This window comes from Oryza sativa, chromosome 1, assembly GCF_034140825.1.
Source record: "Oryza sativa Japonica Group chromosome 1, ASM3414082v1".
NCBI lineage: Eukaryota > Viridiplantae > Streptophyta > Magnoliopsida > Poales > Poaceae > Oryza > Oryza sativa.
The window spans coordinates 3,010,550-3,024,548 of record NC_089035.1 but is presented as its reverse complement, the minus strand read 5'-3'; the positions used below and the strand labels follow the sequence as shown (position 1 = coordinate 3,024,548).

Sequence of the window (13,999 nt, the reverse complement as noted above, 5' to 3'; positions counted from 1 at the left end):
AGGCGAAGCCTTCCAGAAGCAAATTGCCGAACACCCACCGAGCGAGCGAGAGCGAGAGCGACATGGCGGCGGAGGCGTGGAGGGCGCGCTTCCGGGAGCGTGTGGTGGAGGCGGCGGGACGCTGGGAGCGCGTGCGCGAGGGCCTCGCCACGGCGCTGGCGCACGTGACGTCGCCGATGCTCGCGGCCGACGAGGAGGCGGCGGCCGCCGCGCGCACCAGGATCCAGCTCGCGATGGGACAGCTCGAGGACGCGTCCAGAGATCTCGCCTCCGCGATGTCCCTCATGAAGGCGGCCGATCTCCTCGCGCTCCACGGCGACAGCGTCAACCCGTCGACGTTTCTCGGCGGGATCGGCCACCTTGGCGCCCAGTACCTCGCGGAGCGGATCGCTGTGACCAAGCTCCGTGAAGCCTGGGAGGACGCCCGGGACGCGTACACCAATGTTGAATGGTGCCGCAGCCACCTGGATGCGATCCTCCTCATGCTGGACCATCCGCATCTCCCCAGCGTCGACGGCTTGATCGAGGAGGATCGCGCCGCCGCCGATGGTTTCCTCCAGGCCGCGATAGGGAGAGCGGAGTTGGGCAACGAGAGGGCCGTCGACGCCCGGCAGGACGTATCCGGCGCCAACTGATTCCGTCGAGACTTCGTATGCTTGATACCTCGTTGTTCTGTCGATCTCTTTTTTGCGTTTGCCATTCGACCTGCTCCTGCTTTGGTAGCTGTTCATGCCGTCTGATCGATGAATTCCGAAACATTGGTTGAACATTTTGGTTGCATTTGTGCACTTATGCTAGCTGTACGACTCGATCCTCACCTGGATTCTGTTCCAAATTTGATCAACCACACTAGTATAAATGCATCACAACTCTGAATTTTTTACATGGGATTGGAATGAACTCTGAAACAGATTGGTACGGAGCAGAACTCTAGGACAAGCAGAAACATGTAATGTAAGCGGTTATTTTCAAACCGATCAGGAGTTTCGAGTCCACCTATCGATCGATTACCATTACCAAGCTAGCTCGATCGGTAACCTGCGGGCTTGTTGGAGGCGCATTGCCACCGATTGATTGAGCTCTCCTTCTCCATCTCGCTGTTTCGTGAGCGCGGCGGTTTGGATGGAGACGAAGATGAGGATGGCACAATCTAAGCTGTGTTTAGATATAGAGGTGAAAATTTTTGCCGTGTCACATCAGATATACGGACACACATTTAAATTATTAAACTTAGTCTAATAACAAAAACAAATTACATAATCCGCTGTAAACTGCGAAATAAATTTATTAAACCTAATTAATCCGTCATTAACAAATGTTTACCGTAACACTATATTATCATATCATAAAGCAATTAGGCTTAAAAGATTCGTCTCGCAATTTACACACAATCTGTGTAATTAGTTTTTTTTTATATTTAATACTTCATACATGTGTCCAAACTTTTGATGTAACATATTGAAAAAACTTGTTAGGATATTTAAACAGGCCCTTCTAGACAAGCGCTGCTGGAGGAGGAGAAATGTGTCTTGCCGGTGAAGACACGGGAAATTACCGGCCCTCTGTGTCACTGACAACTTGCGTACCCGCAGTTTCAAATTTTTTTAACCGCGAGTATGCACATTTTTCACTCGGCCCCGAGGTGAATAATCTGTTTACAACCGTGGGCCACACGTCTCTTCCAGGCTGGCTGATGCTAAAGTACTACTCCGCGAAGCGAAGCATTCCAGAAACAAACTGTCTAAGTCGAAGTGTCGAACACCCACCGAGCGAGCGAGCGAGAGCGACATGGCGGCGGAGGCGTGGAGATCGCGGTTCCGGGAGCGTGTGGTGGAGGCGGCGGAGCGCTGGGAGAGCGTGGGCGAGAGCCTCGCCACGGCGCTGACGCACCTGAAGTCGCCGATGCACGCGGGCGACGAGGAGGAGGCGGCCGCCGCGCGCACCAGGATCCAGCTCGCGATGGGAGAGCTCGTGGACGCGTCCAGAAATCTCGCCTCCGCGATGTCCCTCATGAAGGTGGCCGAGCTCCTCGCGCTCCACGGCGGCAGCGTCAACCCGTCGACGCATCTGGGCGAGATCAGCCTCCTTGGCGACCAGTACCTCGCGGAGCGGAACGCTGGAATCAAGCTCCTTGAAGCCGGCAAGGACGCCCGAAAAGCGTACATCAGTGTTGACGGGTGCCGCGGCAACCTGGATGCGATCCTCCTCCTGCTGGACCATCCTCGTGTCCCTTGCGTCGACGACTTCATCGAGGAGGAGCTCTTCGTCGCCGGCGATAACCTCCAGGGCGCGATCGGGAATGCGAAGTTGGGCACCGAGAGGGCCGTCGGCGCCCGGCAGGATGTATCCGGCGCCAACTGATTCCGTCGAGACTTCATATGCTGGATTCCTCGTTGGTCTGTCGATCTCTTTCTCGTGTTTGCCATTCCACCTGTTCCTGCTTTATGACCTGTTCGTGACGTCTGATCGATGAATTCTGAAACATTGGTTGAACATATTGGTTGATTTTGTGCAGTTGTGCTACCTCTATATCGATCCTCACCTGGATTCTGTGGATTTTTTTATAATGAAGTAGTGTTTTCTCAGATATATCCATGCGATGCGACCATGCCTTCTTAATCTGATGATGCTTGATTTTCTACCTCGAATTCTAGCACCTGTTAATTGTTCAGTTGTCAATATGTTCTTAAATATTTTTTCTGTCATGTTTGGGGATTCAGATTTAAGAATAAGTTTAGCCACGGATGGTTAATACGGGTAGTTTGTTCTTTATCCTTTAAGGATTCAAGTAATAAACTGAGATTATTTTACTCATGAATTAGAGCACTGGAATTTTATCTGATTGAGTTTGTAGTTCAGTGGCTGTATAGTGTCATTTTGTATCTGTATTTAATTTCGAGGGACAAAAGCATCTGAATGTAGGGTTATAGGAGTTTGTTTACACTGATGTTGCTGTATGTTGCATCATCTGCATTCAGGTTTTCCTTTCCCCCAATGAAAATTCTGCCTGCATTATGTATGATCGGTTCTTCCTGTTGGTATTAGCAAGCTAGTTCTGACCTCTGACATTTTAAGTGCTACTGCATATTCAGAGCTCCTTTGGACATTATTTAACTGAACATGGAGTGATCAAGTTCTGTTTTATCTTCATGTTTATGCTTGCAGCTACTCTGTTCCTTGCTCCTCAATTTTCTTAATCTCATAGGTATAACAGGTCAATTCTGTAGTATTTGTGTGTGTAAACAACCAGTATGGAGTATAGTTTCCCTAGATTTTTTGGGCACTTTCTGCTTAAGGTTAGCAATCTCTCTGTCTGCATGTCAGTAAAAGCCTCTTTTGCTTTGTGGTAACATTTGGATTATGTGAACTTTTGATAATGCAGTATTTGGATATATGCACGCCTTCTTAATCCAATGATCTGAGATTTTCTACATGGATTGCTAGCTTCTCCTTGTTAATTGGAAAAACACCTAGGGTCTTCCGGCTAGCTCCACAAGTTGGTGGGGTAGACGACATCATTCTAATTATTTGATATTAGGTACCTTTCTAATATTCGTGTCTTTTTTCTCATTGTTAATTGTTCAATTCCAAAGATTCACCTGTTGGCTGATGCAACATGGATAGTTGGCATAGAACATCTTGGAGAGCTTGTTTTTTCTTTCATGTTTGGAGATTGAGATTTAACAGTAAGTTTAGTTGTGGGTGGTTAATACGGGCACTTTGATTTTTTTTTTTTTTTGGGGGGGGGGGGGGCGTGGGGTGGGGGATATCATGTAGACTTAGAAGTTGATATGATTTAGTATGTCTATGTTGTTGCACAATGGCACAAGACCACTACTGCAAGTATGAAACACAGGTAGTGTGTATCAGTTTGGTTCAGAAAATAAACGCGAAACAAGTGAACATCTGCATGTAGCATGTTGAATAAGGGATTGAGTGTGCTAGGAGTTTGTTTACACTGAATTTGCATTGCAGTATGTTGGTTCATCTGATTGCAGTTTTTTTCCCCTTTCCTGAACGATTCATTTTAAGCACTCTCTAAAGATTCAGAACTCTTAATCTGTATGAAGATCTTTTCTGGTACTGTTGTAAATGATAAATGTGATGGCATATGACGTATAACAGAGACCTGTAACGCTCCGCTTTTCGTGAGTCGTTAAAAACTAATTCGGCAAAATCCTAATTGCGAAAATTTTCGTTCTTTGTGTGCGAGTCTAAGTTGTGCCAAGATCTCAATTCAAATCCCGTTGTTCCCTCTCATCGAAATCAAAATCCTCCGCCTCAAATTTCCTCTTCCAATTCAAGTCTCCGAAATCTAAATCCGAAAGTCAATCCCTTCCTTTGAATCCTCGCCAAATACATTTCCAAATCCCAAAATGTCCAAACCCCCGTTTTGTTTCCCTCCTTGACTCCACCCTATGTTCCCGAGAACAAATACCCAAGTATTCCTTTTGAATCTATCCCATGACTTCTCCTTGAATTCCCTTGATACATCCCTAAACCCTCGAGTTTGAATATCAAATTTGAATTCGAATCCAAACCCTAAATCTCTCCATTTCTCTCCAAATCAATCTCCTCCGAAAAAGTCTATTTTGCCTCCCTCGGATTTTTGTGGGCCGTTTTCTCCTCGGCCCATCTCCTCTCAGCCGCTCCTCCTCCTCCCCCTCGCACGTGCGTTGCGCGTGTGCGCTCGCTCTCTCTCTGTTTCTCTCGCTCTCTCGTCTTCTTCCTCTCTCTCTCTCGTCGAACTCCTCACCTCGGCGCCGATTCCCGCCGCCGCCGTTTGAATTCGCCGGCAGCCCTTCCCGCGCGCGCCTCGCCTGCCCGCCGCCCAAAACGGAAGGGAGAGGCTTCCCTTTCCACCGTCCTCCCTCACTTTTCCCTTCTAAACCCGACCTCTCTCCTCTCGCCCTTGTCTTCTTGCGCGCGGAGGCAGAGGACGCCGACAACGTCCTGCCGCGCCTGTGCCCCCACCTTGACCGCGCCACGCCGATGCTCCCGGGCGCGGCGCCGCTCAAGGCCGACCGCTGTGGCCGCGCCACCGTCACCTCTGCCGCGTCGACCGCCTTGGTCCGCGCTCGCCGCCAAACCAGCCCTCCTCCCTTTTCGCTGTCATCCGCTGCGTCACCATGGCCCCGCCTCCGCATGCCACAAGCCGCCAACGCGGCGACGCCAATCCCACGCGCCTCTCCAGCCTCGCCGCCCAAAAACGGAAGGAGCAAGGCTCCCTTTCCTCCTCCTCCTTTCGCTTTTCCCTTGCGGGCAAGGCCGCCTCGCTCTCTCCCTTGTCCTGGTGCGGGAGCGGGCACAGGGCGCCGCTGACGCCGCCTTTGCGCCCTGTCGCGCCCACGCCACCACCACGACCATGCCAGCTCGCCGCCTCCGCCTTGACCGCGCTAGCCCACGCTCGCGGTTTGATTCTCGCCGTCCGATCCACCGCCTTCACCGCGCCCTTGCATCCACGCCATCGCCATGTTCGCACCGCCCACAAACTGCCTTTGCCGCTCGCCAGCCGAGCGCCAACCAGCTCGCCCATGCCTCCCAAACCGACCTCGCTCCACTATAAAAACCCGAGCCCTCCCATCTCCCCCGTTGTCTCGCCTCCTCTCCCCACCACACCATTGCCGCCTTGACTGCCATTGTCGTTGTCGCGCTGCCGTGGGAGCCGGCGAGCGCGGGGAGCCAAAGAGGAGCTCCGGTCCGCCCCATCTTCGCACTCCCTCTCATCTTCCCCGACGCACTCGCCCCGACGCCGCGCCGCCTCGGCGTCATCCGCCGTGCACCGCCGCTCGGTCGCGTGCCGCCATCGGCCTTCCATCCCTTTCCATCCTCAAATCGCCGCCGATATCGTTTCCGCACCCCGGTGAGCTCCTCGCCCAAATTCTTGCCATTTGCATCATCCTGGATAAGCCCCGAGCCGTTTGGTTGCTCACTCGTCCCCCTAAACGTGCCGCCCCACCATTGCTCTGCTTCGCCGCCGCCGCGCCCGCCTGTGCGCCGCCGTGGGCCTTCTCGCCAATCCCTCGCGCCACCACCGTCCTTGAGCTCCCTAGGACCTCCCCAAACCATTCCCTAGCACCGTCACCGCCCGGCACGGCCTCGCCGCCATTGCCACTCGCTCCCGGAGGCCGCCTCTCGTCGCCGGACCTCCACGGCGCCTCCCCACCCCATCCGACGCCACAAACGGGTTCCCTGAGCCCTAGAGATGCTCCTACCCCTTTGAATCAAACCCTCGTCGTCTCATCGTGTTGTCCCCTTTTGCTCGCCGCCGATGGCCACCGTCAAAATCCGCCGCCGACGGGCTCCTCCCGGTGAATCCAAGCCGACGAATCGCTCCCTCTTGTCCCTACCATCGATCTGGTGTGCTCCCCTTGAGCTGTAGTCGCCGCACCATGTCCCGGTGAAGCCGCCGCCGCCAGCCGTTCGTCCTTCGGCTGGCCTTCTTCCTCCTCTCGCCGCCCACGTGGCCGCCACATAGGCGCCACGTCGGCTTGACCCGGTCAAGCCGGTCAGCCATCCCCTCCTCCCCGTGCGCGTGGTCCACTGTGAGCCGAGCGGCTGCACGTGGGCCTGTCGCTCTCCCGTCCACCCGGTGCCCCCCCCCCCCCGCGTGAGCCGCATCCACCGATCTGCTCCGCCGCTCTCGCGTGCACCTCGCGTGAGGTGAGCCCGGTCCACCCGGCTCCCCTTCCCCCTCTCTCGCCCCGCGCCCCTCTCTTGGGCCGCCTCCCCGTAGCCCGCGCCGGCCCAATAAGCTCGTCCGAGCCGCGCAAATCCTCTCGGGCCGCGCCAAGCCACTCGGGAAAGTCTGATTTCTCTCCCTCGTCCATTTTCTTTCCAAAAAGGGTTTAATAAATTATTAAATCCTTTCTCCTTTGATCAGAAATTCCTTAACCCTTAGAAAATCCATATCTTCTCAACCGCTCATCCGATTGACTCCGTTCAACTTCCAGTAATTCCGTAAAATTGAGATCTATTTAATGGCACTACTAATTAGTCTAAATAGGATCTTTCTTTGGTCTTTTGTTAGGGTTTTCGATTGTTTGCGTATAGTTGCGGTTATCGGATTTTCGTCGATCGCGGGTTTTCTCGAAGATTCGTGAAGCTTCGGGAAGACCTTGAGCAAGGCAAGTCACCCTTTGATCAATTGCCCCTATAATTGAAAAGTCATTATTATTTTGTTTGCAACTTGCATTATTAGAATCACACACTTAACTTGCTTGGCCTCGGTTTGCGTGCCAAACCGACGGACCTACCCAGTAGTCACACTAATTTCCGTAGGTCGTACTACCCTGATTCCTTGTCGCTCCACCCTTGTGGTACCTCGGTATTCGTGCTCTCTGAGCGCGTATACCAAATATCCCACATACACCGTTGTTTGTCGAAAACTTGGGAAATGGGTTTGTGAAGCCTTCAAAACCCGACATGTGGTGTCGGTGTGTTTGAAAATAAAATGAATTGTGAAAACTCGCGATGCGGGGGTTGTGCCTATGTGGCACTGTCCCGTATTCGCATATAAGGACCGATTCCTGTGGGAAACTCATCGAACATAATCAAAGTGCAACCACAAGGTGGAATGGGACACCCTGGCTAAGTAACTAGACGGTTCAGGGAAACCTCGCATGCCAATAGTTGGGAACGCCGGGGCGGGGTCGGACAAACCGGGTTCTTGATAAGGCAAGGACGAGAAGCTTGCTCACTTACCGATCAAGGTGGTTGGAGTTTGATTTGTGCACGCCTAAAAAGGCCTATGTTTATGTGAGGATTTGATCCTTCTATGTGGCATGAGGTAACCCTGGGTCGGCTTGGGAAAGGCTTTGTCGCGAACCTCTGACACCGGCCAGTGTCTAGAGTAAGTTCGTGTCTTGTGGGTAAAGTGTAACCCTCAGCAGAGGTTAACTAACTGTTCGAACAGCCGTGCCCACGGTCATGGGCGGATGTGAGGTGGTTCCCGTTGCGTAGATTTGTTTGCCTGTGCTTTGTGAAAAGTTGTTGTGGTGTGGGAATCGTAACCAGAATCAGCCTATGTGGCAGATGGATGACCTGAGTGGTCAGAAACGAATCTGTGTGATTCGGGATGTCTGCGGGCATCATAGACTAGGCTTCCCGAGTGGAAGCGGATTGCTTTGCTGCTGGGCAGCTGGACTCTTGGAGTCCGAGAAAATGAAAAAGGCTCTGGGAGCCGATTAATCAAGTGGAATGGCTCTGGGAGCCGAGAAGTAATGATCTGACCCGGGAGGTCGGTACATTACTAACTGAGCTGTTGAAAAACATCTCTTAAAGTCGAATCGAGACGCAAGTCTCTTTTTGGCCCAAACTTAGAAAGAAATAAATCACTTAGTGATTTCAAAATGTCTTCAAATAAAAGATTTGCAAAACAACCTTGCCTCTCTTACAAGCTTGCATTAAACACCTAAGTTCCCGTGACTTGCTGAGTACGGAAGTACTCACCCTTGCTCTATATAAATATATATATAGTTTCTCCGCCCTGAAGTTGAAGATGAAGTGAAGTGAAGATTAGGGTTTCGTCCTGGTCCCCAGCCGTCGCCTGTGGTGTTGGGTGTTAGACCGTTGGTTCCGCTGCTGCTGCTGCTGTTGGTGTTTTCTCGTCCGCGTCGTCGGTTGTATTCTCGGGCTGTCCGAGCTGCAACCTAAGTTAAGGTAAATAAGTCCTCTATATATTTTAAGGATTGCTATGATTCATATTTGTCACCGTGGGTACCAGCACTATGTCCTGGGACTGGTACCGAGATCGCGGTTTCATAGGAAGCGGTTCACGCCGTTTTCCCTACGACACGCTCCTGTCAGGTGCCGTTGTACGGCGGTATCAGATTGGGGTGTGACAAGACCTCATGTTCATAACAGGTCAATTGTGTGTACATAGCCAGCCAATGTGCATAATCATTTTCCTTCAAACAAAAAAAGTAATGAATCAATTTATTTGGGCTCTTTTTGCCCAGGGGTCTTCCGGCTAGCTCCACAAGGTGGTGGGCTAGACGACCTGGGTTCAAAGCCTCACCCCTCCTAATTATTTGATATTAGGTCCTTCCCTAATATTCTAGTTATTTGGGCTCTTTTTGCAAGGTTAGCAACTTAGCATGGATGCATACCGTTAAGAGCCATTTGTGGTCTGGGCACCCAGAGATTAAGTGAGTGGGTAGCAAATCATGGAACCCAACCATGGCCAGAAATGGGCCGTTAGCTAGTTCATACCAATTCGAGTATTTGGGCTCTTAAATGGGCTCGCAGTAAGCATGGATTCATCCTGACCATAAGTAATAGACAACGTCAGTAAAAAAAAAAACTATTTTTTATTTTTTAGGCAATTCATTTTGATTAAAAATTTCTGAACGTGCAAAGTAAAAAAAACAAAATAGTTTCGAGTTTTTTTTTGAATTAACGTGTGCTATATTTAATCAGAGTTATTTTGACTCCATGCATATACTTTTAGCCCTCTCTACACACACACACACACACGCAAAGGTTACACCATACAGCACCAGGAACATGTGGCCGTCCTGATTTTGTTCTCCATTTCCTCTGTTATTTCATTAGAGAAGCGTGTCCTTAAAACTCATGTTCATCCATGGATTTTTCACAAGTCACAACAAACATATGCGCTATTTCGTTGGCCGAGTTTGGCCACGTATAACACGTGCTGTTCCATCCAGGCTGAGGCTGGCTGGGGTGATCAAGACTTGCCTTGCCGTACAGTGAAGTGTGCCATTACATTGGCAATTCCGATGCGGTACCGAAAATTTCCTATTTTGGCATACAACTTTTTCCCAAGAACGAAGCAATTAATTAACTCCTCAAGCCTAACCACACAATTCGACGCGTGGAAATGTAAGGCTTACCTATACGTCTATAAGAAAGATATACCCCTACCAACGTATCCATTTTGATAATTCATACTCTCTCCATTTTATAATATAAATCGTATGACTTTTTTCTAATCAAACTATTTCTTTAAGTTTAATCAAGTTTATAAAAGAATATAGTGATATTTTTAACACAAAACAAATATATTATCAAAATATATTCAATGTTAGATTTGATAAAACTAATATGATATTTTAGATTTTGTTAAATTTTCTATAAACTTGAAAAAATATAAAACGATTTATAATATGAAATGGAGAGGGTACATATCATGAGAACTATATGGCTAAAAAACACTAAAAGAACAAGATTCTCAAATAACTCGAGATTCATTTTTTTTCGTAGTTTTGCAAATTGCGAGGTTAAAAATTACTCAGAACAAACCCAGGTTAGCGTGCACAAAAATTTGTACTCCGTACTAATCTGTTAATCTGTTACCACTAGCAATCGTTCCCAAGCTAGGGTCCGGGCCTTGCCGACTTTCCGGAAACGGAAAGCGCCCAGCAGATAAGCGTTGCCATACACGGCGACGGGGCGCGCGCGCGCACATGCTGCTTTGCCCCCTCGCCGAGACGAGACGTCGCGATCCGTCGCAGCAAGCGAGAGCTAAGCTAGCTAGGAGTAGTCGCTTGCACCAACCCGGCGATGTCCTCCTCCACCCAAAGCTACTACGCGCGCATTGCCGTCTCCATGCAACCTCGCCAACTGTACGCGCTAAACCGCGCCTAATTCTTAGGCCACTCCAGCCCTCCTCCTCCTCCTCCTCATCTTCGATCGTCGTCAACCTCCAAACCCACAAAGGGATCTTCGGTTTCTTTCTTGGCTTTGCATAGGTATATATATGTGCCATGTGTGCGTCTGCTCGATTCGATTTGGGGACTGGAGTTGTGTTGATGGATAGGAACACGAACAACAACAGCAACAGCAGCAGCAGCAGCGAGATGCCGGGGAAGAAGGCCAGGAAGCCGTACACCATCACGAAGCCACGGGAGAGATGGAGCGAGGAGGAGCACGAGAGGTTCCTCGACGCGCTCATCATGTACGGCCGCGACTGGAAGAAGATCGAGGAGCACGTCGGCACCAAGACCACCATACAGGTACGTACGTAGCTGGACACAATCGTGCTCAAATTAAGCTACTACTCGATTTGGTTTCTGATGAAGATTGCAATGCTGATTGAAACAATGTGCGATTGATCGATGTGTGTGCAGATCCGCAGCCACGCGCAGAAGTACTTCCTCAAGGTGCAGAAGATGGGGCTCGCCGCCGGGCTGCCGCCGCAGTACCCGAGGCGGAGGCTCGTCATGCAGCAGCAGCAGCAGCAGAGCTCGCCGGCGGTGAGCAGCTCGGTGGCGGCGACGGCGATCCTCCACGGGCAGCCGCAGTGCTTGCCGCCGCATCACAACGTCGCTGTTCAGAGCTCCATCGGTTGGGAGTGTCCCGGAGTTCTTCCTCCTGCAACCAATGGCAAGTGCACATATCCAAATCACCATTAGCAATTGTCAGTTGATCTAGATTCAAATTGCGATCGGTGATGTCATCATCAAAGATGCACTCGATAGTTAATTACTAGTGATTTGACAGTGTTTTGTGGTAATTCTTTTTTCAGACATGCAGAACTTGGAATGGGCAAGTACTTCAGGCACTGCAGCCTGGGGGAACCATCACGGCCTGATTGAACCACCAGCAGCATTTGTTTCATTTCCTGGTAATTATGCCGGTCAACAAATCGCCTTTCGATCTTAGTCACGGAGCTGCAACCAAAATGCCATGAGAAATAACTTTTTCTTTACGATGATTCAGGTGAAAGTTCATTCATGGGGGCAGCAAGTTTCAGTAATACGAGCATGGACTGGACTGGCACCACAAGTGAAATGGCAACAGCCAGCATTGTGCAGGATGAAACGATCGAGCTTCCACTATCACCTGGTAATAATTCTACGTCGTCTCTTGAAAGATCAAAATTATTCTCAGGGAATCAGGGATTAACAATGCATTGCTGCTGAAAAACTGTAAGCTGAATGATTTTTTTTCACTGTTTTCAGATGATCTGCAATTTGCACAAGTATACAGGTTCATCGGCGACATTTTCGATCCAGACTCGCCGTGTCCAGTGGAAACACACCTTCAGAAACTGAAGAGCATGGATGATATCATCGTGAAGACGGTAAGTACAGCAATACTAGCTTTCTGAACAAAGTTTTCTCCCGATTTTTTGACTGGAGATAAGTACTGTCATAATTTTCTATGATTAAAAATGAATCCTTCTAAGTAATACAGTTACTTAATGCAGATACTGTTGGTGCTAAGAAATCTCGAAGACAACCTGTTATCCCCTCAGTTTGAGCCTATTGTAAGTAGCATTCTCTGAACTTTTCATCTTTTTTTTTTCCTTCGCAGTTTCTGAATTTACCTTGCCTAATTTATCTGGTAATGATCTTTCTACAGAGAAGGTTGCTGTCGACGTATGATCCGAACCGAGGACTGTCTGGCCATTTGTAGAGTTTATAGCCTGGAAACTGCAACTAACACACGGATAGGAAGTTCAAGTGTACCTGTATCTGTATGTCTGAAGAATTGATTAGAAGCTGGAAACAAAATATGTCCGACCAGAGTTTTGCCTGGTTGACATATATAGCCTTATGATTCTTTGAAGAGCTAGACATAGATCGATGATTGTTTGTAAAGGGCCTACTTGGAACATGTTCAGAGTCTCAAATACTATAGTTTTTTTTTTCATTTCGCCGATTGGTTGTAACATAAAAACTGTCCAGGACATTATTTGATTCTATTTATTATCTAAAAAAATATATTTGATTCTATTTGGCAAGGATCTGAGCCTCAATTGAATTAATCCATCTCAATCTCAGGACCATCATGCATGACAATTGAATGCTGAAAAATTAGATAAAACAGTTCATAAGCTACTTGTTTATCAGAAAATTATAAATTTGCAAATGGGGCGGCCAAATGAGGAAGGCGGCTGCGGCGACTCACTACATTTGCAGAACAAGCATACCGCAAGTTTCAAGAGTTCAATGTTAGGCCTAAGAACATGTGCCACGAATCCATGAGTCCACGAGACCACAACAAAAGTAACCAATTTGCGCACGATTTCATCATGGAACACCTGGTTTTTTTTTATAGTGCTTTAGAGTACCTGGAGGTACGAAGATTTCATACTATAAATTTTAGTAGTACTTATTTTAGTGTAAAATTTTGGTGTAAAAATTTGGTATCTATAGGTTCTAATAAGTATCTTAAGGTATAAAAAAATTAGTGTAAATTTTAGGTATATTAAGGTGCTTTATCAAGAACTTTAAAATTTCTTAGAAAATATGGTACAAGATACCTTCTCAAGGATAAATTACCCGAAAAGTATAGGATTTAAATCTCAACCGTCCATTAGGCGTCATCGAACGGCTGACGATGTACCTGGTGATACGGTGATGGTGGGCAGGGAGCTGAGGACATGTACAAGGACGTCGTCACAGAGGTAGCCGATCAGGTCGTTACCGCCGCCGCCGCCGCCGTGATCAGATGGATCTCGCCGGCGATGGTTTGCCTCGTGCTCAACCATGATGGTTTCCAACTTTCCATGAAAAAGGCCATAGATACAATCTATATTCTGTATACGGTTTAGATTAGGTGTACGAGAAAACGTGCGTACGTGTTTATATATCTAAGTCAGAATTCGTTTCCCTCACGACCGAATGCCCAGATCGCCAACGTGAAAAAGATCTGGACCAGGGCTGGGCTCTGCGTTCTTTTTTTTTTTTTTCCTTTTGCCGAAGTGTATAATTTGATGGATTAATTTTTCAGGTAAATTTGGTAGGGGACTGCCTATACATCTGTCGACAAATTTTTCCTCAAAAATTTGACAGATGTAATTATAGTACAATCGTAGTGTAATTACACTGTAACTTATATGTAATTACACTGTAACTTGCATGTAACTATAGTGTAACTTACGTAAGTTTCACATAATTTTGAATCATTAGATCTATTACAAGATTTGTTTTGGTGAGAAAAAAAACAAATCATAGCACACACATATATGAAAGAATTTGTTTCTATGACCTCCATTTTACCGAAATAACATGTTACGGAGAGATTT

General features: G+C 48.4%; 3 protein-coding genes across 3 annotated transcripts; all 3 read left to right on the top strand.

Annotated features, from left to right (window-relative positions):
* Positions 1-33: 33 nt before the first annotated feature.
* Positions 34-797, top strand: LOC107275326 (uncharacterized). The gene has a single exon (XM_015793749.3). The coding sequence runs from the start codon at positions 63-65 to the stop codon at positions 633-635; it is 573 nt and encodes a 190-aa protein (XP_015649235.1). The 5' UTR covers positions 34-62; the 3' UTR covers positions 636-797.
* A 931-nt stretch (positions 798-1,728) lies between these two features.
* Positions 1,729-2,595, top strand: LOC4324083 (uncharacterized). Its single transcript, XM_015786923.3, has one exon. The coding sequence runs from the start codon at positions 1,789-1,791 to the stop codon at positions 2,359-2,361; it is 573 nt and encodes a 190-aa protein (XP_015642409.1). The 5' UTR covers positions 1,729-1,788; the 3' UTR covers positions 2,362-2,595.
* A 7,839-nt stretch (positions 2,596-10,434) lies between these two features.
* LOC4324082 (protein REVEILLE 8) lies at positions 10,435-12,681 on the top strand. Its single transcript, XM_015790515.3, has 7 exons — positions 10,435-10,979; positions 11,094-11,349; positions 11,492-11,590; positions 11,686-11,811; positions 11,928-12,049; positions 12,176-12,235; positions 12,331-12,681. The coding sequence occupies exons 1-7, from the start codon at positions 10,731-10,733 to the stop codon at positions 12,382-12,384; spliced, it is 966 nt and encodes a 321-aa protein (XP_015646001.2). The 5' UTR covers positions 10,435-10,730; the 3' UTR covers positions 12,385-12,681.
* The last annotated feature ends 1,318 nt before the right edge of the window (positions 12,682-13,999 follow it).

Coding starts and splice junctions, on each gene's coding strand:
- LOC4324082 (XM_015790515.3), top strand. CDS start 10,731: ATGTGTGCGTCTGCTCGATTCGATTTGGGGACTGGAGTTGTGTTGATG. Junction 11,591..11,685: donor AGCATTTGTTTCATTTCCTG/GTAATTATGCCG, acceptor ACGATGATTCAG/GTGAAAGTTCATTCATGGGG. Junction 12,050..12,175: donor ATGATATCATCGTGAAGACG/GTAAGTACAGCA, acceptor TACTTAATGCAG/ATACTGTTGGTGCTAAGAAA.
- LOC107275326 (XM_015793749.3), top strand. CDS start 63: ATGGCGGCGGAGGCGTGGAGGGCGCGCTTCCGGGAGCGTGTGGTGGAG.
- LOC4324083 (XM_015786923.3), top strand. CDS start 1,789: ATGGCGGCGGAGGCGTGGAGATCGCGGTTCCGGGAGCGTGTGGTGGAG.